The 27064-nt window shown below is 39.3% G+C and overlaps 1 protein-coding gene across 1 annotated transcript; it reads left to right on the top strand.

Annotated features, from left to right (window-relative positions):
* Positions 1-99: 99 nt before the first annotated feature.
* On the top strand, positions 100-25214 carry LOC128698823 (solute carrier family 35 member E1 homolog). The gene is made up of 6 exons (XM_053791241.2): positions 100-428; positions 14307-14377; positions 14521-14658; positions 15411-15536; positions 17276-17521; positions 23682-25214. The coding sequence occupies exons 1-6, from the start codon at positions 104-106 to the stop codon at positions 24036-24038; spliced, it is 1263 nt and encodes a 420-aa protein (XP_053647216.1). The 5' UTR covers positions 100-103; the 3' UTR covers positions 24039-25214.
* Positions 25215-27064: the final 1850 nt, after the last annotated feature.

The raw sequence follows: 27064 nt of genomic DNA, 5'->3' as shown, positions 1-27064 counted from the left end.
AAAGGACGCAAATGATATATCATTACAAATGTTTACATTTAATCTCGACAAGTTGCACTACAAATCGTGCCACAATAATGATCAGCTGACGTCAGTTGCCAACATGGCTGCTCAGAGATCAGAGGGTGTTGTAGTGCGCGTTATATTTTTATGTATAATCTGGTATTTAGTTAGTTCAAGTAATAACGTAGTGGGTAAGACGTTACTTAACGAGTTTCCCTACCCCATGACGGTGACTATGGTGCAATTAATGTCGATAGCGCTATACAGTAGCCCTGTATTGAGGTGGATGGGAGTGAGGAGAACTGCAGACATAAGTTGGAGTTATTATAAACGTATTATTATTCCTCTTTCCCTGGGCAAGTTTTTGGCCTCAGTGTTTTCCCATGTTAGTATATGGAGAGTTCCTGTGTCCTACGCCCATACTGGTGAGTCGCATTATTGATGTGTTCAAGGATATTGATATTGAAGATATATTTCCTGTTTGTTTTTTTTCTCTCGTTTCAGGTTATAAATGACCATAATTTTTAAAGGGGTGGACCGGTAAGCCAGCGGAAGGCCTCGGTCAGATGACCAAAAGCTCCAAAAGCGGGTCATCATCTGACTAAGACCCGCGTCAGGAAACATTTGTCCCGTTTCCTGACGAACCTTACCTAACCTGACCTTCAGGTTGTTGGTTCAAGTCTCTGGTGATGGGTTCTTGGTTCAGTCTCTGGTGATGGGTTCTTGGTTCAAGTCTCTGGTGATGGGTTCTTGGTTCAGTCTCTGGTGATGGGTTCTTGGTTCAAGTCTCTGGCGATGGGTTCTTGGTTCAAGTCTCTGGTGATGGGTTCTTGGTTCAAGTCTCTGGTGATGGGTTCTTGGTTCAGTCTCTGGTGATGGGTGGTGATGGGTTCTTGGTTCAAGTCTCTGGTGGTGATGGGTTCTTGGTTCAAGTCTCTGGTGATGGGTTCTTGGTTCAAGTCTCTGGTGATGGGTTCTTGGTTCAGTCTCTGGTGATGGGTTCTTGGTTCAGTCTCTGGTGATGGGTTCTTGGTTCAGTCTCTGGTGGGTTCTTGGTTCAGTCTCTGGCGCTGGGTTCTTGGTTCAAGTCTCTGGTGATGGGTTCTTGGTTCAAGTCTCTGGTGATGGGTTCTTGGTTCAGTCTCTGGTGATGGGTTCTTGGTTCAAGTCTCTGGTGATGGGTTCTTGGTTCAAGTCTCTGGTGATGGGTTCTTGGTTCAAGTCTCTGGTGATGGGTTCTTGGTTCAAGTCTCTGGTGATGGGTTCTTGGTTCAAGTCTCTGGTGATGGGTTCTTGGTTCAAGTCTCTGGTGATGGGTTCTTGGTTCAAGTCTCTGGTGATGGGTTCTTGGTTCAAGTCTCTGGTGATGGGTTCTTGGTTCAAGTCTCTGGTGATGGGTTCTTGGTTCAGTCTCTCTGGTGATGGGTTCTTGGTTCAAGTCTCTGGTGATGGGTTCTTGGTTCAAGTCTCTGGTGATGGGTTCTTGGTTCAAGTCTCTGGTGATGGGTTCTTGGTTCAGTCTCTGGTGATGGGTTCTTGGTTCAAGTCTCTGGTGATGGGTTCTTGGTTCAAGTCTCTGGTGATGGGTTCTTGGTTCAAGTCTCTGGTGATGGGATCTTGGTTCAGTCTCTGGTGATGGGTTCTTGGTTCAAGTCTCTGGTGATGGGTTCTTGGTTCAAGTCTCTGGTGATGGGTTCTTGGTTCAAGTCTCTGGTGATGGGTTCTTGGTTCAAGTCTCTGGTGATGGGTTCTTGGTTCAGTCTCTGGTGATGGGTTCTTGGTTCAAGTCTCTGGTGATGGGTTCTTGGTTCAGTCTCTGGTGATGGGTTCTTGGTTCAGTCTCTGGTGATGGGTTCTTGGTTCAGTCTCTGGTGATGGGTTCTTGGTTCAGTCTCTGGTGATGGGTTCTTGGTTCAGTCTCTGGTGATGGGTTCTTGGTTCAGTCTCTGGTGATGGGTTCTTGGTTCAAGTCTCTGGTGATGGGTTCTTGGTTCAAGTCTCTGGTGATGGGTTCTTGGCTCAGTCTCTGGTGATGGGTTCTTGGTTCAAGTCTTTGGTGATAGGTTCTTGGTTCAGTCTCTGGGTTCTTGGTTCAGTCTCTGGTGATGGGTTCTTGGTTCTAGGGTCTCTGGTAATGGGGTTCTTGGTGATCAAGTCTCTGGTGATGGGTTCTTGGTTCAAGTCTCTGGTGATGGGTTCTTAGTTCAAGTCTCTGGTGATGGTTCTTGGTTCAAGTCTCTGGTGATGGGTTCTTGATTCAAGTCTCTGGTGATGGGTTCTTGGTTCAAGTCTCTGGTGATGGGTTCTTGGTTCAAGTCTCTGGTGATGGGTTCTTGGTTCAAGTCTCTGGTGATGGGTTCTTGGTTCAAGTCTCTGGTGATGGGTTCTTGGTTCAGTCTCTGGTGATGGGTTCTTGGTTCAAGTCTCTGGTGATGGGTTCTTGGTTCAAGTCTCTGGTGATGGGTTCTTGGTTCAGTCTCTGGTGATGGGTTCTTGGTTCAAGTCTCTGGTGATGGGTTCTTGTTTCAAGTCTCTGGTGATGGGTTCTTGGTTCAGTCTCTGGTGATGGGTTCTTGGTTCAAGTCTCTGGTGATGGGTTCTTGGTTCAAGTCTCTGGTGATGGGTTCTTGGTTCAAGTCTCTGGTGATGGGTTCTTGGTTCAAGTCTCTGGTGATGGGTTCTTGGTTCAAGTCTCTGGTGATGGGTTCTTGGTTCAGTCTCTGGTGATGGGTTCTTGGTTCAAGTCTCTGGTGATGGGTTCTTGGTTCAGTCTCTGGTGATGGGTTCTTGGTTCAGTCTCTGGTGATGGGTTCTTGGTTCAAGTCTCTGGTGATGGGTTCTTGGTTCAGTCTCTGGTGATGGGTTCTTGGTTCAAGTCTCTGGTGATGGGTTCTTGGTTCAAGTCTCTGGTGATGGGTTCTTGGTTCAAGTCTCTGGTGATGGGTTCTTGGTTCAAGTCTCTGGTGATGGGTTCTTGGTTCAAGTCTCTGGTGATGGGTTCTTGGTTCAGTCTCTGGTGAGGGGTTCTTTGTTCAAGTCTCTGGTGATGGGTTCTTGGTTCAATTCTAGGGTGATGGGTTCTTGGTTCAGTCTCTGGTGATGGGTTCTTGGTTCAGTCTCTGGTGATGGGTTCTTGGTTCACTCTGGTGATGGGTTCTTGGTTCAGTCTCTGGTGATGGGTTCTTGGTTCAAGTCTCTGGTGATGGGTTCTTGGTTCAAGTCTCTGGTGATGGGTTCTTGGTTCAGTCTCTGGTGATGGGTTCTTGGTTCAGTCTCTGGTGATGGGTTCTTGGTTCAGTCTCTGGTGATGTCTCTGGTGATGGGTTCTTGGTTCAGTCTCTGGTGATGGGTTCTTGGTTCAGTCTCTGGTGATGGGTTCTTGGTTCAGTCTCTGGTGATGGGTTCTTGGTTCAGTCTCTGGTGATGGGTTCTTGGTTCAAGTCTCTGGTGATGGGTTCTTGGTTCAGTCTCTGGTGATGGGTTCTTGGTTCAGTCTCTGGTGATGGGTTCTTGGTTCATGTCTCTGGTGATGGGTTCTTGGTTCAGTCTCTGGTGATGGGTTCTTGGTTCAGTCTCTGGTGATGGGTTCTTGGTTCAAGTCTCTGGTGATGGGTTCTTGGTTCAGTCTCTGGTGATGGGTTCTTGGTTCAGTCTCTGGTGATGGGTTCTTGGTTCAGTCTCTGGTGATGGGTTCTTGGTTCAGTCTCTGGTGATGGGTTCTTGGTTCAGTCTCTGGTGATGGGTTCTTGGTTCAGTCTCTAGTGATGGGTTCTTGGTTCAGTGGTGATGGGTTCTTGGTTCAGTCTCTGGTGATGGGTTCTTGGTTCAGTCTCTGGTGATGGGTTCTTGGTTCAGCTCTGGTGATGGGTTCTTGGTTCAGTCTCTGGTGATGGGTTCTTGGTTCAGCCTCTGGTGATGGGTTCTTGGTTCAGTCTCTGGTGATGGGTTCTTGGTTCAGTCTCTGGTGATGGGTTCTTGGTTCAGTCTCTGGTGATGGGTTCTTGGTTCAGTCTCTGGTGATGGGTTCTTGGTTCAGTCTCTAGTGATGGGTTCTTGGTTCAGCCTCTGGTGATTGGTTCTTGATTCAACGCCTCAGGGAGGGTTCCTTGATGCTGGTGAAGGGTTCTTGATTCAACACCTTGAGGGAAATTTTTTGATGCTGATGAAGGGTTCTTGATTGAACACATCAAGGGAAGTTCCTTGATGCTGGTGAAGAGTTCTTGATCCAACACCTCGTGGGAAGTTCCTTGATGCTGGTGAAGGGTTCTTAATTCAACACGTTAAGGAAAGTTCCTTGATGCTGGTGAGGGGTTCTTGATTCAACACCTCATGGGAGGTTCCTTGTTGGTGAAGGGTTCTTGGAAAGGGGCTCTTGATCCATCACCTCAAGGGAGGGTCCTTGATGCTGGTGAGGGCTCTTGATCCAAGGAACTGGAGTTATCTTCATCTTCCTTGGATCAGATCTGATTGCCTCCCATTCCTCAAGGCACTTTGAGATCCCTACAGGTTTAACTCTTCCCACCATGAATTTAATATAAGTCTTGATCTAACACCTCAAGGGAGGTTCCTTGATGCAGGTGAAGGGGGCTCTTGATCAAGGAAATCAGACCTAACCTCCTATTCTTTGGATTTTATCCAGCTGCTTCTCATTCTCAATTCTCCAGGAGATGCATGTTGCTTGCTTCCCTATAAATGTATGATTAATCACTTTGATCCAAGGAATTGGAGCTACCTCCCCTTTCTTAGATCAGGCCTAATTACTTCCCATGTATGACCCTTATGGGTTTAGTGTTTCCTGGTTATTACTTCCTGGTGAAGGTTTTATTCAGATTATTAACCCCTGAGAGTTAGTAGCCTAGGATAGCCCAACAAAGCCAGTCATTGGGGTGGCCCGGTGGCCTGGTGGCTAAAGCTCCCGCTTCACACACGGAGGGCCCGGGTTCGATTCCCGGCGGGTGGAAACATTTCGACACGTTTCCTTACACCTGTTGTCCTGTTCACCTAGCAGCAAATAGGTACCTGGGTGTTAGTCAACTGGTGTGGGTCGCATCCTGGGGGACAAGATTAAGGACCCCAATGGAAATAAGTTAGACAGTCCTCGATGACGCACTGACTTTCTTGGGTTATCCTGGGTGGCTAACCCTCCGGGGTTAAAAATCCGAACGAAATCTTATCTTATCTTATCTTATCTCTTTAAGGCCTTTCCCAGACTGTGACCCACAACAGTAGACAAACTCTTAAACATCGATTTACTGCTATATAAGAGGGCAATAGGAGTTAGGATTATTATTATTACTGTATTTTTAGAGAGAAGTGCTAAAACCGTAGTGGTTATAAAGTGTTTGTGGAATAGGAGGCAATCAGGTTTGATCCATGGAAGGGAAGGACAGATACAATTCCTTGCATCAGGAGCCACTCACTGGCATCAAGGACCTCCCCTGAGGGGCAGGTGTTAGGAGCTTGCCCATACATCTTGCCTCATACAAGATTCATCTTGGGGTCCTCTTGGATGTGAGCCGAGGATGCGGCTACTTACCAAATAAAATGGTTGTATTCACAATACATATTATAATTATAGGCATATAGTGCTCATGGGCAATGAATATTTAACTTAGGATAACCCAAGAAAGCATAATGTTGTGAGTTACTTCCATTGGGGTTGCACATAGCACATGCCACCTTTATGTTTAGTGAATAATAGAACATGTAAATTCATAAAAATAGACACAGCTGCAAGTACAGTGGAACCTCGAGTTTCGGCTGTAATCCGTTCCGGAAGCTCGGCCGAAACTCAAATTGTTTGAAAGTCAAAGCAATACATATTTCCCATAAGAAATAATGTAAATCCAATTAATCTGTTCCAGACACCCAAAAATATTAACAAAAAATACATTTTCTTAAGAATAACTATAGTTTTACAAACCAAAACAATTATAAATACATATAGTGCTTAAATGACTAATGAAATAGATAAATAAATATATAAATAAACATTTAAAATCACATTTACATACCTTACTGAAGACTCTTGTTGGCGTATGGAAGACAGGGAGGAGAGAGGGAGGGCTGATTATTGTTTGGAAGGGGAATCCCCCTCCATAAGGACCTTAATTCCCTATCAGGGGTTACTTCCCTTCTTTGTTCTTTAATGGCACTAGGACCAGCTTGAGAGTCACTGGACCCCTGTAGCACAAAAAAACTGTCCGAAGACGTCAGTTTCTGGCCTCTCTTTAGCATTTGTCTGAAATGGGACATGGTTTTGTCGCTGAACATATTGCAGATATGGCTTGTTTCAGCTTGCTCAAGGTGATATTCCTCAGCAAAAGCTTGCACCCTACTCCACATTGCACAAATCTCCTTAATCTCTGAAGCAAGTTCCTCAGCTGTGGTCTGTTGCTGTTCCAGATGAAGGTCTTGCAGCTCTTCAGTGGTTAGCTCTTCCCCATGGTCCTCCACCAACTCTTCCACATACTGGCCACTCACCTCCAACCCCATGGACATTCCCAAAGACACAATAGATTCCACAACAGGCATAGGGTCGACAGGGTCAGCCTCAAACCCTTTAAAATCCTTCTCTTGGACACAATCTGGCCACAATTTTCTCCAAGCAGAGTTCAAAGTCCTGGAAGTCACTCCCTGCCAAGCCTTACCTATCCAGGCTTATGCAGTTGTAGACATTGAAGTGATTCTTCCAGAACTCTCTTAGGGTCAATTCAGTGTCCAAGGTCACTTCAAAGCACCTTTGAAACACTGCTTTCGTGTAGAGTTTTTTGAAGTTTGAAATGACCTGCTGGTCCATGGGGTGGATGAGAGGAATGGTGTTAGGAGGCAAGAACTTCACTGTTATAAAAGTGAAGTACATAGACAATTGGTCTACTAAATTTGGAGGAAGAGCAGGAGCACTGCCCAATTCCAGGAGGCACTTGAGTGGCAATTTATTTTCCTGGAGGTATTTTTTCACTCAGGCCAAACACTTCATGGACCCAGACAATGAAAATTTGCCTTGTGACCCATGCCTTATTGTTAGCCCTCCACATCACACACAATCTACTCTTGATGACATTGTTTTTCTTGAACACTCTGGAATTTTCAGAGTGCTACACCAGTAAAGGCTTCACTTTGAAATCCCCAGTAGCATTAGCACAGAACAAGAGAGTTAGCCTATCATTCATAGGCTTGTGTCCTGGCAGTGCCTTTTCCTCCTGCGTGATGTAGGTCCTCTTTGGCAATTTCTTCCAAAAGAGGCCTGTTTCGTCACAATTGAACACTTGGGGGACGAATCCTTCAGCCTCTACATAGTCCTTGAATTCATGCACGAATTTTTCAGCCGTACGTTTGTCTGAACTTGCAGCCTCGCCATGCCTTACAACACTGTATGCCACTACGCTTCTTGAAGTTGTTGAACCAGCCTTTGCTGGCCTTAAATTCACTAACAGCAGCACTTGTTCCAGGCATTTTATTTACGAGATCCGCGTGCAACTGCCTCCCACTAATTGTTTGTCATTGATCCACACCACCAACAGCTCAACATATTCGATTGTCTGTGATCTATTTTTCATTAGCATATCTACCCTTTTCACATCATCAGCTTTCTTGATTTCTTTTTTCTTTGCCAGGATGGAACTGATGGTTGATTTGTTTTCGCCATACATCCTGGCAAGCTGGAGCACACGCATACCACTTTCGTATTTTTCGAGAGTTTCTTTCTTCAATTCTATCATGTTTCTCACTTTCTTTATCAAAGGGCTGGCACTAGGAAGGTTTTTTGGGGCCCATGGTTAATTATGTAGCAATCACACTCAATCAACAAGCACAAAAAACAATGGATTATTGTGAAATGTATGGATGAATGCGGAGGGTAATGTTCATTTGAGGAGAAAGAAAGCCAAACTGACTTACAACGCATGCGTGGGATGCTTTGTGTGGACGTGGGCAGGCGGATAGGTCTGGTACGGTGGCTGAAATTTAAGACAAAATCTGGGCGAAAAAGTAACTGAAATGTAAAATGGCCGAAATTTGGGGTGGCCGAAACTCGAGGTTTCACTGTACGTGTATATGTGAACTATACACCTACCATCCGACTTACAACCTGCTCAACATACAACCACTCAACTTACGACCGTGTATTTTATGCCAAATTTTTGGGAAATAAAACAACTGTTTGTGTTGTATACAGTGTTTATCCTAAACCTTACAGTATAAAATACAGTGCTAACAGCATAAAAAGTAAAGTAAAAAATGAAATACCAAAATAAAACAATAAAATAAAATCATTACAAAAGTGTGATGTTGATATTCAGTAGTAAGGTTCGACTTACGTCCATTTTGACTTACGACCGGTTGGTCGGAACCAAGCTTGGTCGTAAATCAGATGGTACCTGTATATCAAAATTAATACTAGTACACTGTTAGGTCGTAGTGCCTTTGGCTTATAGCAGAAGGACTTGGCAGTATGTAGACACATTCATGGGTGCTAGTCAACTATTGCAGGTCACATCCCATTGTGGTCACAAGCCAGACTGCTTGGTTTTTCTTGAGTTATCCTGGGTTATTAACCCTCCTGGTTAACCAGAATAAAATCTTCATAAACTTAATCACTATGGGCTCTGAGATGACGCAGAGTTACTTCAAATCCTGCTTCACTAATAATGGCTTGTAGTCATAAATCGAAGTTCCTCAGTTATCCAACCAGAGGGCAAATTCTTAGGTTTGCTAATAGTAAATGAAACATTCTCATATTCAGCTCATATAAAAAATGTATCACAAACTTTAAGTATAGTCTCTAAAATTTGCTCTTATGTTCCAGACCCAAATCCACACTGCTAACACTACTACTATTTCATTTACCCATATATCACCTCAGGAATTTGTGCCTGGGGTTCAACCTCAGCTGCCTGCCTCAAACGAATTATCACACAATGAAAGGCAGCTGTCAGAACCATCACGAACTCAAATTTTAGGCAATATGAAGTACATTGTGCTCTCATTTATATCCCTAAACCTACTACTGGTCATTCCATATCTTTAAAACACTACACTAATATAGATACTGACCTAAGACACTTTCTGGGAAATTTGAACAGAGCACACAGGCATTGCTCACATTTGAAACAAGCAGCTCTTTAAATTATACTTTGTTAATAATAATAATAATAATAATAATAATAATAATATCTTTATTTCTACAAGTACATGTTCAAGGTATACAGATCTAGCTGACACCAGTGACACACTACTATATAGAAAGCTGCTTGTTATGAGGAGCATTTCGGGCAAATTAGGTCAGTTTTGTCCTAGGATGCGACCCACACCAGTCGACCAACACCCAGGCTCCTGATGAGGAACATAGACAACCGGTGTAAAGAAACATGCCCAATGTTTCTGCCCTCGCTGGGAATCGAATCTGGACCCTCACTGTGTGAAGGGAGAGCTCTAACCACAAGGCCACGGGGCACCATTGCTGAAGAAACTTAATGCAACTGAAAGGGTCAAAATTGTGGAATAGCTTGATAGATGAATTAAAAAATTTTTACTTTATGATTTTGAAAAAAAAAAAAATTACTATTCATCTTTAACTTCGAAGTTATAAATTAGCTGCACAATATTCCTTGCATTTTTATATATAAGGTATCTGCATCATTACTTTCTTATTTGGTCTTTAATTTTCTTGAAGTTCAATTTCACTTTAACATGAAATTTTATTCTATACCTTTTTACTAAATGCTTAGTTTCAATAAGTTTTTTGTTGTTTATGTATATATGTAATTCTTTGTATTTATTGCATAGTCAGCCTCATTTATGCACCTATGTCCAGTACATTTTTATTTTCATGCAACTACTATTAGCCCAAGCTTAAGACCTAAAAATGTTGTGCATAAGTAATAGCATATAGTTTTTATTATCACATGGAAGATTGTTTGCAACCAAAAGATCTTTAGTTCAGTCCTAGGTAGAGTGAGACAGAATATTCTGACTCCTTCCTTCACCTAGCAGTAAATATTATTGACACCTAGGGATCATTCAGGTATATATTGTGGTTGTATCCTGGGAAGGGACCTAAGGAGCTCAGTGGAAATAATCCACAATGTTTGACTTTTTTGGATGAATGTGACTGGTGATGTATTTGAGTAGATGCTTACTCCCAGATATTTTTCCTTTTACAGTCATAACCCACTTTACGTCATTTCAGCCTACGTCAAATTCACCTTTACACCACTTTAGAGTAAATTTCAGTTCAGTGAACATCATTACATCTAACTTTCCGTCACCTTTGTCATAATTTTTTTAATTATGTTCATTTTTTATTATTTTTATATTATCACACTGGCTGATTGCCACCAAGGCAGGGTGGCCCGAAAAAGAAAAACTTTCACCATCATTCACTCCATCACTGTCTTGCCAGAAGGGTGCTTTACACTACAGTTTTTAAACTGCAACATTAACACCCCTCCTTCAGAGTTCATTATTCATTATGTTCATTATTCTTTAAAAATATGGCTAAATTGTGTTTTTAGTGTTCTTTAAAATTTAGCAATAGCTATATTCTTTCACGAGTTAATTACACTAGTTTTATGGTGTTTGTCATCATTTAACCCTTAAACTGTCCAAACATAGATCTACGTTCACATGCTTAGTGCTCCAAAAGTAGATCTACAATTTTTTACCTACATGTATTTTCAAATATAACAAAAAAAAAAAAAAAGGTAGATCAAAGTTTTTTTACACGCTTTCAACTATAAAATAAAAAAGAAAATCTACATTTTTTACATACTTTCGGATGTTGAAAAAACGTAGATCTACATTTGGACAGTTTAAGGGTTAAAGGCATTATGTCTAATTTATATCAAAAACTGGGTTACGTCACAGCTCTAGGAACCAGTTAATGACATAGGGTGGGGTATGACTGTATGTTGTTTGCAGAATAACACCTTCCAGGTTAAATTGTGTCCAATATTCTCAATGCCTCCTAGTCTCAATTTGCACTTTACAGAATTGAATTTAAACAGCCCCTTTCCTGATCATTATATTCAGTTTATTCAGATAATTTTAAAGCCTCTCTTTTTCATTACCAGTTATCTGCCTCATTAATTTCACATCATCCACAAATAGTGATACACGATTCAATTTTTCCAGTATCTTGTTCATTTATGTGTATAACGAACAAGTTTCTAAGCACTGATTTTTGGAAAGTTCCACTCATCAAGTCTCTTGTATTCATTGTAACTTATCTAATGACTATATGTACTGTTATTACCTTATTAATATTAAGTTAATTTTAAGTTTGCTGAAATGCTCTGCATATAAAGGGGCTTTTGGCATGTACACCAAACTATTATACTACTTTGTACATATATTATGTCAAAATAAAATATATTATTACAACCTCTCCTCACTTAGCGACGTACTCGTTTACCGACGCCTCGGACTTACAACGGGCTCTCTGACCAGTATTTATACCTAAATAATGTATATTAGAGCTGATTTCCTCTATTCTGTTTATTTTAATATACAGTACACTACTGTATAAACTTTCAAAAATATTCCAAAAATGTCGAAATGGAGATGGGAAAAACAGTGTCTGCACTCTGAAGGAGGGGTGTTAATGTTGCAGTTTTATAACTAGTGTGGGCATGCCTCTGGCAAGACAGTGATGGAGTGAATGATGATGAAAGTTCTTCTTTTTTGAGCCACCCTTCCTTGGTGGGAAGTGGCCGATGTGTTAATAATAATAATAAAAAAAATTATAAATGATGCAAAGGTGATATTAAAACAATATAAAAAATGGTTGACACAAGGCCACTTCCATTATAGTATGCTCCTTACTTTACCTTTATACCTTTGAAGAATTTCGAGAGTATATCTACTCTCTGAGCCCAGCCATGGGCCAGGCTCGTCTGGTGCTCGCCTGATCAACCAGGCTGTTGCTGCTGGAGGCCCGCTGCCCCACATATCCATCATAGCCTGGTTGATCTGGCACCTGGTGAAGATACTTATCTAGTTTCCTCTTGAAGGCTTCAACACTTGTTCCAGCAGTGTTTCTGATATCTTCTGGTAAGATGTTGAAAAGTCTGGGACCCCAGTTGTTGATACAGTGTTCCCTTATTGTCCTCACCACACCCATGCTCTTCACTGGGTTTATTTTACACTTCCTCCCATATCTCTCACTCCAGTATGTTATGGCAGTGTGCAGATTTGGGACCAAGCCCTCGAGAACCTTCCAAGTATATATTATGTACCTCTCTCTCCTCCACTCCAGTGAGTACATGTACAAGACTTGCAGGCGTTCCCAGTAGTTTAGGTGCTATACTGGCTCAATGTGAGCCATAAACAATCTCTGTATTTGTTCCAGCTCCGATATTTCTCTTGCCCTGAACGGGGCCGTCAGCACTGAGCAATATTCTAAGTGAGGGAGCACTAGCGATTTGAAGAGTGTCACCATCGGCATTGTTTCCCTTGTTTTGAAAGTTCTCAATACCCACCAATTCATTTAATGATGTGATCTTAGGAACGGAACTCCGTCGTTAAGTGAAGAGAGACTGTATATTATTATTATTATTATTATTATTATTATTATTATTATTATTATTATTATTATTTTTTTTTTTTTTTTTTATCACACTGGCCGATTCCCACCAAGGCAGGGTGGCCCGAAAAAGAAAAACTTTCACCATCATTCACTCCATCACTGTCTTGCCAGAAGGGTGCTTTACACTACAGTTTTTAAACTGCAACATTAACACCCCTCCTTCAAAGTGCAGGCACTGTACTTCCCATCTCCAGGACTCAAGTCCGGCCTGCCGGTTTCCCTGAACCCCTTCATAAATGTTACTTTGCTCACACTCCAACAACACGTCAAGTATTAAAAACCATTTGTCTCCATTCACTCCTATCAAACACGCTCACGCATGCCTGCTGGAAGTCCAAGCCCCTCGCACACAAAACCTCCTTTACCCCCTCCCTCCAACCTTTCCTAGGCCGACCCCTACCCCGCCTTCCTTCCACTACAGACTGATACACTCTTGAAGTCACTCTGTTTCGCTCCATTCTCTCTACATGTCCGAAAAGCCTCAACAACCCTTCTTCAGCCCTCTGGACAACAGTTTTGGTAATCCTGCACCTCCTCCTAACTTCCAAACTACGAATTCTCTGCATTATATTCACACCACACATTCCCCTCAGACATGACATCTCCACTGCCTCCAGCCTTCTCGCTGCAACATTCATCACCCATGCTTCACACCCATATAAGAGCATTGGTAAAACTATACTCTCATACATTCCCCTCTTTGCCTCCAAGGACAAAGTTCTTTGTCTCCACAGACTCCTAAGTGCACCGCTCACCCTTTTCCCCTCATCAATTCTATGATTCACCTCATCTTTCATAGACCCATCCGCTGACACGTCCACTCCCAAATATCTGAATACATTCACCTATTATTATTATCAAGTCCCACTCTGATACCTTCTTTTTATCATTAGTCTTTGCCTTCTAATCTTTTAGTATTATTGTATCCATTTGAGCACATTGTCAATTGCCTCTGCTTGCTATTGCAGTTTGCATATCAGTTTCCAGTGTGATACTGTGTCAAGGGCTTTCTTGTAACTGAGAAGATAGTTTTTGCATAATAAGAATGCCACACACATTGATCTCAACTATGACATCACTGCCTCTGGTCTCCTCACTGAAACACTATAAAACCATGCCTCACACTCATGAAGTGTTGGCATCACTATGCATATTCCTTTGCATTTACTAAGACATTTTTTCCACAGATTTATCAGCATTCCTTCTACTTTTTTCCCTCTCATCTTTCATATTCCTATTTCCCTTATTTTATTTCCATTGAAACAGGTTGTTATTCTTAGTGGCTCCTGGAGTTTACCTGGAGAGAGTTCCAGGGGTCAACACCCCCGCGGCCCGGTCTGTGGCCAGGCCTCATATATTTGCTCTGATGAACCACTAGGAATAACACACAAATATGCACAAACTTCATTTCTGTAAAGTGCCATACTGTACAGTATACATTTGTGGTAATTGTTATGTATAAACTACTTTATAGATGCCCCTTGTTATGCTAAGCATTTTGGGCAGCCTTAAAACTAACTTATAATTGCTAGACAATGAGACACACACAGTACATGAGAATAAGAATACTTTGTTTTATATTCAAGGCATTCAGTAAGTTAATAAAAAATCTAATTAAAGATACATTAGGGATGAGACTAGCATATATATGGGTAGATATGTAATCAAACAAACATCTTAGCAAGATTTATTCTAATTTATATTTCTTTTATTTCAGTTAAAGCCACAATGCCTCTTTTCACTATTTTACTTGCAAGAATTTTATTTGGAGAAAAACAGACAAGTAAGGTAAGAGTGGAAGTGTAAATTTTTAAGAAGTTCGTTTGTTGGAAGATATAATATGTTTCACCTCTGATATCAATATATGTAGGTTAATATTTGCCAACACATACAATTTAACCATAACAGTGGAATTATCTGTTTAATTGCAGGTATATTTATCATTAGTTCCAATCATCTTGGGAGTAGCCATTGCCACTATAACAGAGATCTCTTTTGACATGCTTGGACTTGTTTCTGCACTGATGTCCACATGTGGCTTCTCACTCCAAAATATTTATTCTAAAAAGGTAAGATTTGATACATATTCGGTATTTTATCTTTGATGTTACTGATTTCATTTCCAAGTAATGTGGCAAATTTGAAATACAGCTGTATGACCCTTACAGGTTTAATGCTTTCCCATGAATATAATCACAGTGAATGGATATATAAGTGTTTTTAATACTTTGCTCATTATTCCTTCAGAATCATGTAAAACTGACTTCTACTGTATGTTGGAAATTCCTACCATTTTACATGAGCATGATTTACTTAAGAAAGGTATTTATTATATGTATTGAGAACAAAATTTTTGGTGAGAGAGCAAATTAAAGGGCTAATGTTTCTGGAATAAGTTATTTGCAGGATATTCCACATGAAAATCTGGAGTAAAGTCATAAAATCTTACGACTTTTAGTCTGGATGATGCAAAGCAAAATGATCATTAACAAGGATGTGATCAACCATCTAGTGTTGTTAGATATCCAGTGCATCCATTTTCCCTGAGGGTCTCGGATTCATAAATAACCCATGCTTAGGTACCTTAGAAAATGTTGTAGTGTGGCTTGGATCAGCATCAAATCATAACCCGACAATGTTGTTCGGGCCGGACAGAAATATCATCTAAGTTTCCTCTCTTAAGTGTGGGTTATTTGTGAATCATATCAGCAGTGGTAGAGCAACTTTTATTATTAATGTGGTTGGATAATTGATGATCTACAGTGCAGTATATGTATATATACATAGTATATTTGCTGTATTTTTTCATATTTTTGTGCAGGTGTTGACTGACACGGGTATCCATCATCTGAGACTTCTTCACTTACTTGGATGTTTGGCTCTCTTCATGTTCCTCCCTGTCTGGGTGTTTACTGATGGCCTTAGTATTTTTAACGATGACACGCTGGTATGTATCAAAAAGTCTCTTCCGTGGAATGTGATATAATTCTCACTAGATATGATAAAGGAATATTCATTGAACTTCAAATGAGATGTCTCTAGAAACAAGAGTTACAAGTCTGTTAATGTCAGATATTTGTCACTGCATGAGGAGTTTTAATTGCCAAACAAATTGCTGTATGTACTATTTTACGTGCGAATATGTTTGCTTTAATGTATACGTATTATAAAAATAATAATACAGTGGACCCCCGCTTTACGATCAGCTTTCAATGCGACCAATTATGTAAGTGTATTTATGTAAGTGCGTTTGTACGTGTATGTTTGGGGGTCTGAAATGGAGTAATCTACTTCACAATATTCCTTATGGGAACAAATTCATTCAGTACTGGCACCTGAACATACTTCCAGAATGAAATAATATCGTAAACCGGGGGTCCACTGTATTATTATTATTATTATTATTATTAATTTTTGTGAAGTTGTACACCCATATGGGTTTTTCAGGACAAGTAACGGTGGAAGCTCAATTTTCCATCCATAAATCATGAGACAGACCTGCTACATACTTTTATTCATCTAGTTGTTATTTGTAAATATATCTGAAGCTAAATAACAAGTTGGTCATTTAGGATCTTCACTGAAGGTTAGACTTTCAGAGAAGTGGGCAGACGTAGTATGCATGTTGATGGAAAACAAACTTTTCCTGGTTAGTTTATAAACTTGTTTGCACTGAAGGTTAGACTTTCAGAGAAGTGGAAACAAAAAAGAGGAAACACATTCATCATCACTCATTCCATAGCCGTCTTGTCAGAAGTGTGCGAACATTCCATTTCAGATGACCTTTTGAAGAGAATCATCCCAATCCATTCTTCAGAGAGCAGACACTGTACTTCCCTTCTCCAGGACTCAAGTTAATCAATTTGTTCCAAAGAAACATTAACTCATCAATTACACCAAATGACTATTTTCCAATGTTAAATGTAATTCATAATGTAACAAATACAATAATATGGAAGGCAGTGTGAATATGGTTGGTGAGGGTTACTGTGTTTGTTTTTTTCTCATGCAAATATGTGAGAATGCAGATTTCATTATTCACCACGTATATGAATTGTCTGTACAAACTTTTATTTAATAGAATCTATGCATGAGGTGCTAGTATTCTCAAGTTTAGTGGAAAAATCTGGAGGAATTTGGCCACAAAATGTGCTCATTTTCATCATGGAAGGTTCCTTGATTCTAGTGAGGGGCTGTTGATCAAGGAATTGGCCTTGTACTTCCCTTCTGTGGATCAAACCTGATTTCCTCCCATTTACCAGTCCCTGCATGATTTGTACAAATGGTGGGAAGTACTGTGCCTGCACTGTAGGAGGAGTGGGGATATTTGTGGTATGAAAGGATATCTGAACTGCAGTATCCGTGCACCTCTGGCAAGGCAGTGATGGAATGTATGATTGTGAAAGTGTTTCTTCTTTTGGGTCACCCTACTTTGGTGGGAGACAGCCAGAGTGTTTTAAAAATAATAATACATGTTCTTGTACATTAAGGCATGTGGTGCGGTTTCCTCATCCATTGAAAATGGAAGATAGAGTAGGGATCATGTTGATGATGATCTTTTAATTTTATTTGCAGAGCACTTTCCATATGTTACACTTTAACATTTTGATAATTGTGTGTGCTTTAGTGTACATTGATTTTGTCTGACTCATTTTGCTAATACAAAACAATTGCTTTTCCATGCAGTTATTACGAAGAGACCCCGGGGAGACCATTATCCTGCTGTTGTTGGATGGTGGACTCAATTGGTTGCAGAATTTTGTGGCCTTCACAATTTTAAACTACGTCACACCACTCACTTATGCTGTTGCTAGTGCCACCAAACGTATCTCAGTTATAACAATTTCTCTACTATTGCTGAGGAATCCCATCACGCTTGCAAATGTTGTTGGCATGTTTCTGGCTATTATAGGAGTCCTGGGGTACAATAAGGTAATTTTTTTGCATGTAATTTTAATTAAAAATATTTTCCTGATGTTAAAATCTAAATAGGATATTTTAGGTTATGAAAGCAAATATATTCACCTTTTTATTATGCATTAACCAGAGAAAATGGCCTGCCAAATGTCAAAATGGTTATTTGTAACAATGTATAATTCAAAATCATTATTGTATATATAGATTTGAAAAAAAAAAATACGGTAGGTTGATTGCATGATATGGGCTGGCACATGTATGGTGACAGTAAAATGCTGTGATTTTTTCCAACTAACATTCAGTGTGCATAGTGAAAGCTTGCAGTTACAGAAGGCAATAATATTGTTGCCAATCCTTTTTGCCTTGAATCACCTACTGGGAATTTAAAACAAGACACAGATTCACATTTAACCCTTTCAGGGTCCGTGCCGTAGATCTAAGGCTTTATGTTCAGGGTCCAAACTGTAGATCTATGCCATGAGCTCAGCTCTCTCCGATAAGCTGTGAGTGGTAAATTTGGGCCTAGATATGAGAGAATACATCCATGTGGTATGTGTGCACCACATAAAACAAATTCTGCAGCACACAGTGTATAATGAGAGAAAAAACTGAGACCGTGATTTTCGATTAAAACAGCGACTTTGCAGTATTTTTTTGTATGTTTTTTATAGTTGTATTTGCGATTTCTTGGTCTCATTTGATAGAATGGAAGATATATTACAGAAATAGAAATGATTTTGATTGGTTTTTAGCACTGGAAATGGCTTGAAACTGAGCTCAAAATAGCGGAAACATTAAATTTTTGTCGATGCTCAAGAGTAAATAAACGACCTCACACGTCTAATACACGCCAGCTGGTGGGTCTAATATACATTCACAAATGTGGTGATGATATTTATACATTTATTACAATATTGCATAACAGTAAATCTTCTATTTTTTGGTTTGAATAAAAATTCATTATGTGAATAAAAAATCAAAATGGAATTCATTTGTAAAGCCTCAAAACGTAACTAATGAACAGAGGCAATGTTAGTTCAGTGCCAGGAATGCCTGCATTGTTTATTCTGAACCCTGTTTTGAAATTGGAATATTTTGAACTTTGTGTTAAATTGGCCAAATTACCAATTTCCGATCACTTTATTTTGTAGTTGAAACAGTTGACTGGGTGATTTATTGTGCTCAATCGATAGAATAGAAGTAATACTAGTGAAATAGCTAAGAATTTGGTTGACTGGAATAATGTAATTGGCCTAAAATGGGAGTCAAAGTTGGCAAAATCGCCGATTCATAAATATCGCTGACACATCAAAATTTACGAGAGCATAATTTCATCAGTTTTCCGTCAAATTTCATACATTTTGTTTTATTACCTTCAGAAAAAGATTCTATACCATTTCATAAGAAAAAATAACAAAATTTCTTTTTGAAAATTCTTGGACCCTGGTGCGCACTTTGAAATTTGGCCTCTGGACCCTGAAAGGGTTAAATACATTACATGTACAGTATTACAGTTTTGAACTGTAGTATTGGCACATCTCTGACAAGACAGTGAAAGTGTTTCTTCTTTTTCAGGTCGCCCTGCCTCAGTGGGAGATGGCTAGCATGTTAAAAATAAATTTACAGAAATACAATAGAACAGGAATAATGAAGGGATAATACACACAACATTTATCAAAACTGACTCAAAGCCTATATTATGCTCTCATTTCAGGCAAAACTTTAGTAGTAATAGTTGTATTTAATATTTGATTTATTAATATGAATTTTTATGCACATATATAGAGTATGATATTATTGCAAAGTTAAAGAAACTACACGTTCAGGTCATGATGAAATATATATATATATTTTTTTTTTTTCAACAAGTCGGCCATCTTCCACCGAGACAGGGTGACCCAAAGAGAAAGAAAATCCCCAAAAAGAAAAATACTTTCATCATCATTCAGCAATTTCACCTCACTCATACATAATCACTGTTCTTGCAGAGGCATCCAGATACAACAGTTTAAAAGCATATATAAAGATTATAACATATTCCTCCAAACTGCCAATATCCCAAACTACTCCTTTAAAGTGCAGGCATTGTACTTCCCATTTCCAGTACTCGTACTCAAGTCCAGCTATATAAAAATAACCGGTTTCTCTGAATCCCTTCACTAAATATTACCCTGCTCACACTCCAACAGCTCGTCAGGTCCCAAAATCCATTTGTCTCCATTCACTCCTATCTAACACGCTCATTATTTACACACAGGCCATTTTTCACCAAGGTAGGGTGGCCCGAGAAAGAAAAACTTTCATCATCATTCACTCCATCACTGTCTTGCCAGAGGCATGCTTACACTACTGTTATAAAACTGCAACATTAACACCCCTCCTTCAGAGTGCAGGCACTGTACTTTCCATCTCCAGGACTCAAGTCTGGCCTGCTGGTTTCTCTGAATCCCTTCATAAATGTTACCTTGCTCACACTCCAACAGCATGTCAAGTCCTAAAAACCATTTGTCTCCATTCATTCCTATCTAACATGCTTACGCATGCTTGCTGGAAATCCAAGCCCCTCGCACATGAAACCTCCATTACCCTCTCCCTCCAACCTTTCCTAGGCTGACCCCTACCCTGCCTTCCCTCCACTACAGATTTATATACTCTTGAAGTCATTCTATTTTGTTCCAACCTCTCTACATGTCTGAACCACCTCAACAACCCCTCCTCAGCCCTCTGGATAATAGTTTTGTTATTCTCGCACTTCCTCCTAATTTCCACCCATGCTTCACACCCATACATACATAAAAATAGATACAAATCAGCCATCACTAATCCAGCATCATTGGGACTGTAGTGTGCCAGATTAGTGAGTTTGCCGGATTACAGAGTGGTTAGGTTAGAACATACTTAACCCTTTGACTGTTTCAGTCGTATATATACGTCTTACGAGCCACCGTGTTTGACGTATATATACTACTCATAAATTCTAGCAGCTTCAAATCAAGCAGGAGAAAGCTGGTAGGCCTACATGTGAGAGAATGGGTCTGTGTGGTCAGTGTGCACCATATAAAAAATCCTATAGCACGCAGTGCATAATGAGAAAAAAAAAAACTCCGACCATTTTTTTAATTAAAATGCCGACTTTGTGGTCTATTTTCGTATAGTATTTATGGTTGTCCTAGGTAGTAGGTTGGTAGACAGCAACCGCCCAGGGAGGTACTACCGTCCTGCCAAGTGAGTGTAAAACGAAAACCTGTAATTGTTTTACATGATGGTAAGATTGCTGGTGTCCTTTTTTCTGTCTCATAAACATGCAAGATTTCAGGTACGTCTTGCTACTTCTGCTTACACTTAGGTCACACTACACATGTACAAGCATATATATACACACACCCCTCTGGGTTTTCTGCTATTTTCTTTCTAGTTCTTGTTCTTGTTTATTTCCTCTTATCTCCATGGGGAAGTGGAACAGAATTCTTCCTCCGTAAGCCATGCGTGTTGTAAGAGGCGACTAAAATGCCGGGAGCAAGGGGCTAGTAATCTCTTCTCCTGTATAAATTACTAAATTTAAAAAGAGAAACTTTTGTTTTTCTTTTTGGGCCACCCTGCCTCGGTGGGATACGGCCGGTTTGTTGAAAGAAGAAGAAACATGCAAGATTTCAGGTATGTCTTGCTACTTCTACTTACACTTAGGTCACACTACACATACATGTACAAGCATATATATACACACCCCTCTGGATATTCTTCTATTTTCTTTCTAGTTCTTGTTCTTGTTTATTTCCTCTTATCTCCATGGGGAAGTGGAACAGAATTCTTCCTCCGTAAGCCATGCATGTTGTAAGAGGCGACTAAAATGCCGGGAGCAAGGGACTAGTAACCTCTTCTCCTGTATATATTACTAAATGTAAAAGGAGAAACTTTCGTTTTTCCTTTTGGGCCACCCTGCCTCTTTGGGATAAGGCCAGTGTGTTGAAAGAAAGAAGATTTATGGTTGTATTCTCATTTTCTTGGTCTCGTTTGATAGAATGGGAAAAGTATTACAGAAATAGAGGTGATTTTGATTAGTTTTACTATGAAAAGAACCTTGAAATGGAGCTCAAAGTATGGGAAATGTTTGATTTTTGCCGATGTTCAAAAGTAAACACATGATGTCATTTTACAATAAATGTCCAAGTAGCCATTCTGATATGCAGCCATGAATGGGTTGACATTATTTATACAATTATTACAATATTGCAGTAGTCTGCATAACAGTAAATCTTCTATTTTGTGTTTGAATACAAATTCAAAATAGAAAGCAGGAGTAATATAAGAGGGGCCTGAAGACATTACTGATGAACAAAGAAAATGTTATTTTAGAGCCAGGAATGTCTGCATTGTTCATTCTGGACCCTATTTTGAAATTGTCATATTTTTTAATTTTCGTGAAATTGGCCAAATTGCAAATTTCTGACCACGTTATTGGGTAGTTGAAGTCGGTAAATGGGCAGTTTCTTGTACTCAATCGATAGAAAAAATGGAATTCTAAAGAATTAGCTATGAGTTTGGTCGACTGGAACAATGGAATTAATCGAAAATAGGGCTCAAAGTGGGCGAAATTGCCGATTCGTAAATATCGCTGAGGTCGCTAACTTCGCGAGAGCGTAATTCTGTCAGTTTTCCATTAAATTTCATTCTTTTGGTGTCATTGCAATTGGGAAAAGTTTATCATTTCATAAGAAAGTTTTTTTTTTTTTTTTTTTTTTTTTTTTTGGAAATTTTGCGACACCAGGAGACACCTCAGGATTTGGGGGTTGCGACAGTCAAGGGGTTAATTAACCTATCGGCAGAGACTTTTTCTGATACATCTTCCTCATTTTCATCACTGCTTTCTCCTCCACTGGCTTGCTTCTGTGGATTTACAGCCATCTGCACAATTTCTGAGTCAGTATAATGATGAAATTTGAGTCAGTATAATGATTTGAGTCAGTATAATGATGAAATTTGAAATTATGCTAGCCGAAATTAGTACTGGATTATTGCTGGAACCGGATAACTGATTGCCAGATTAGTGATGGCTGGCCTGTAGTCTTTAAATATTTTGCTCTATTTCCCTTTCCTTCAGGAAGCAATCTTGTTGGGTTTACATGCTTCCATAAACTAGAAGGTCTTAGTAGCTAGTAGCCTTTGTACACTTTGCTAGATTTGCTGGTGTACAATTTGATGAAGAGCTACCCAAGTCTATGTCAGTACAAGTCATCGGCTCCACCTGCAAGCAGAAGAGGGAGAGTATGGGCAGTTGTATGTTTGATGATTGGGTGCTTATGCTTGTGAAAACTGGAAAAATGGAATATTGCATTGATGAGAGTAAACTATTGTATCACAAAACACTACATTTGGGGGTGTATACCTCACAGAAATTAAGTACAGTGGACCCCCGGTTTACGATATTATTTCATTCCAGAAGTATCTTCAGGTGACAGTACTGACCGAATTTGTTCCCATAAGGAATATTGTGAATTAGATTAGTCCATTTCAGACCCCCAAACATACACATACAAACGCACTTACATAAATACACTTACATAATTGGTCGCATTGGGAGCTGATTGTAAACCGGGGGTCCACTGTACTGTACATTATTGTACCCCACCTGTGAGCAATAGGGTTGGCTTTGCAAGCTTATTGTTGGTTGCATCTTACTGTATGTGGGATTTACTCCCCTACTTTTATGATTTATTCTTTTCCCACAAAACCTATGGGCTGGGAAAAAAAAATGACATTGAATGGTTAATGACCTGTGAATAATTCAAAATATTTAGCTATCAAAAAGTAAGGAGAATCATAATTTTTTTTTTTTAATGATCAGGCTGTATCCCACTTAGGCAGGGTGACTTAAAAAGAAAAACTAAGGTTTCTCTCTTTAAATTTAGTATTGTATAGAGGAGAAGGGGTTACTAGCTCCTTGCTCCCGGCATTTTAGTCGCCTCTTACAACACGCATGGCTTACGGAGGAAGAATTCTGTTCCACTTCCCTATGGAGAGAATGATAATATTGAAGATAAATTAATTCATTATATTCCTTGAAAATATGAAGTTTTAATATATATTGCTTACAGTATATAATTTCCTGCTTATGTAAAATTTCTGTGCAGGAATTAAAATGATTAACTTGATGAACTCAGAATTTTTTTATTTGCAGGCCAAATTTGATGCTAACCAAGCTAAGAATAAAGCAGCTCTGACACCCCTCAGTGAAGTAACGAGCACCAAGCTGCTCCAGGGAGCAACTGAACTGGATCGATCAACTCTGCAGAATCTCTACCAACCAGTACACAATGCAAGCCCTCTGCAGGCACCACCTTTCCATCCAGCATACGCTTTCAATCATATTGGATCAACTGGCTTGGGACCTTATCCCAGGATGCCAAATGGCATTGCAAATGTTTCCCATCAGGGTAGTGTTTCTCAGACTGGTACTCAGAATGGATATGCTAACAGTGGAATCAGCTATAAAGAACACAATGCAAGATCAAATGGGGGAGTAGCTAATGTATGATTTGTTGAAAGCTTAGTTAATGAAAATTTTATATTTTTTTACATGACTCTAGTTAATTCATGAAGATTTAGATACTATAGATCAAATTTATTATTCCTACAAACAAATAATATCCGTGTAATTGGCATTTGGATATTTAGAATATTCATGAATAATAGTTTAAATTTTTGGTGCCTTTTTGTACTTTTCTAGCCCAAAATTTTTTGTAACAGCAAGTTCAATAATTGCCTGATGTAGTTTGATTTTCTATATTTTCGATATTGGGTTAACTTTTCTTGTGTAAATTCATAATTGGTTGCTCTGTGGAGTATCTTTAACTGTATTTGCGTTCATGTGATGTTTGGGACTCATTTGATATTTGTGAAAGCCAAAGATGTTTTAAATTTTTTGTTTTAATGAATATTAGTTTTTTATAGGGTTTTAAATATTTTAATTTTCAGTATGGTATTTATAAAAAAAATTATTTGACTTAAATATTGGAAACTCTACAAAACTAACAAGCAAGAGTGACACGAGACACATTATTTTAATTCACTTCAAATTTTCATGTACTCCAGTATGTATATATGTGCTGTATATGACTAGTATATAGTGCATATGATGGCATTTTAATTTACATACATGTGCAAGTGTTTTGTTAAATGCTGTGATATAAAAAAATTCCGTTGTAATAAATCACAGAAAGGGTGGGGCACAAAACCATGGTAAGTCAAGTCTTAAAACTATCAGGTGCACTGGCCTGGTAGTTGTAAGACTTGCTTGCTGTGAGTTCCAGCCCAACCGATTCTGTGATTTGTTTGCAGCCGTGTTGTTACGATTTTTTGAGTCATGATTCCATTGTGATAGTTTTTGAGTTATGGTAAAATAACCATCATGGCCATGTGCTCAGAGCACTATATATCGTATTTTTAATGTACTGTAGTCTGTATGCATGCACAACAACCCCCACACCTATGCACATACATGCACATGCAGTGACCTCTGGAACCAACTTCAGGTAAACACACTTACACATATGCGTACATGCATGCACATTCATGTAAATGCGAATATGTAGACACACACACACACACACACACACACACACACACACACACACACACACACACACACACACACACACACACACACACACACACACACACACACACACACACACACACACACACACGCACACGCGGAATCCAAACCTGAAAAAAACATGTTAAGAAACTGGAGAAAAGGCAGAAGTGCACAACGAGATTAGTCCCAGAGCTACAAAAGTGTTACAATTTTTTTGAAATGTCCACTGTAATACCCTCTTTTTCCTCTGATCAAACATGATTGCTATCCATATCCCACAATGCTGTATGAGCTCTCTGGGTTTAACCCTTCCTTTCCCATGAATAGAATAAAAAAAATTATTTCCAGACAGACACTGGTTTGCTTAAATTATAATTGTCATCCTTTCAGCTGATGCTCTTTTCTTAAACACCTTGCATCCTTTTCCCCTTCACTGTACATTATTATATGTCCCTTATCGATTTAACAACCTATGTTAACAAAAGAGTACATGCGCACCCAGAAGTGTATTTCACTCAATATATATATATATATATGTTGAGTTTACTTTAATTTTTTTTTTTTTTTTTTTTTTTTTTTTTTTTTTTTTTTTTTTTTTTTTTAGGAATTAAAGTATTCTTGTCTGGTTGTGAAATGGTTACACGCAGCCTTAATGTCCCTAGTTTAGTTAATAGGGTTTAACTCCATTAACCAACTAACCATGAATTTAAAACAATTTTAGTGTCTTCCAATTGCTTACTGCAAGTGTAACTCATGCAGGTTACCATGCCCAGCACTTTCTGCAAACTTAGGTTACTTCAGAATGTATGCATTTTCAATTTAGAAAGACCATAAAGTTGAAGAATGAGACACCTGTCAGTTTTCTAAAGTATTTACATCGTATCGGACCATAAAGTCTTTGAATGTCTTCTGGTTTCTCATCATTATCAACCTGCCATAAAATACCCTCCGGTGTTGTCTATAGCGGAGTAAGGATCATTTATTGCCCCTCATACCATTGCTATCCTTACCACTTTAAGACGTTTTGCATCTCACATTGGCCGAGGTAAAACATAGTGTGCGTTGAAGCTGAAGCAAAAAGAGAAGTGTGAGTCTCTTGTGAGCCCAGACGAAAACTTCTGTGAAGCGAGTCCCACGAGTGCATAGCAGAGACTCTGTCTCTTCTAGAGTAAGATGCTACAAGACATTACTAAGCAGGGTAAAGGTGGTTGCTAATTAAATTTGTTTCTATTGGCATTCCTGTTTGTTAACCAAATTTACATTAAATGAATATTCATTATGTGGGGGGGGGAAGGGTTATTGAATGATAAATTTATAACAAGATGAGACAGCATGAGCTTTGCTCTTTTCCAGTAACTACAAGACAGATTTTGCAGCTGCATAAATACACTTGAAAACCGAAAACTTATGTGTTTCTGTAGCTACAAATAGGCAATTACACATCTAGATATCATGAGCATAGCTCTGCTCCTGTCACTATAAATAGTTACACACCTGGATATCATGAGCATTGCTCTGCTCCTGTCACTATAAATACACACCTGGATATCATGAGCATAGCTCTGCCGTTGTCAATATAAATAGGTAGTTACACACATGATTATAATGAGCATAGCTCATTATAATCATGTGTGTAATTACATTCACACACACATGGACTTCACAAATATAGCTCTGCTCCTACAGCTACGGATAAGTAATTCCTCTAATGAAAATAGTAAATAAGGTTGGCATTGAAAGCCCTTGTACATTGTAGAATATTTGAAGCCCTCACAGGTTTGATTACTATATGGCAGCTAATAGTGTTAACAGTGATTAATTGTTAATGGGTAACTGCATATTTGTTACTAATATTAAGTACCTGTATTGTAATTTGTACAAACAATTCTCTAACATGACACAATTTGCCCTAAGGGCAACAAACTATGAAATTGTGTATACATATATTTCCTGCCTCTTATGTA

This window comes from Cherax quadricarinatus, chromosome 59 (assembly GCF_038502225.1).
Source record: "Cherax quadricarinatus isolate ZL_2023a chromosome 59, ASM3850222v1, whole genome shotgun sequence".
NCBI classification, from domain to species: Eukaryota; Metazoa; Arthropoda; class Malacostraca; order Decapoda; family Parastacidae; genus Cherax; species Cherax quadricarinatus.
Note: the sequence above shows the minus strand (reverse complement) of the source record. Positions and strands in the feature narration are given on the sequence as shown.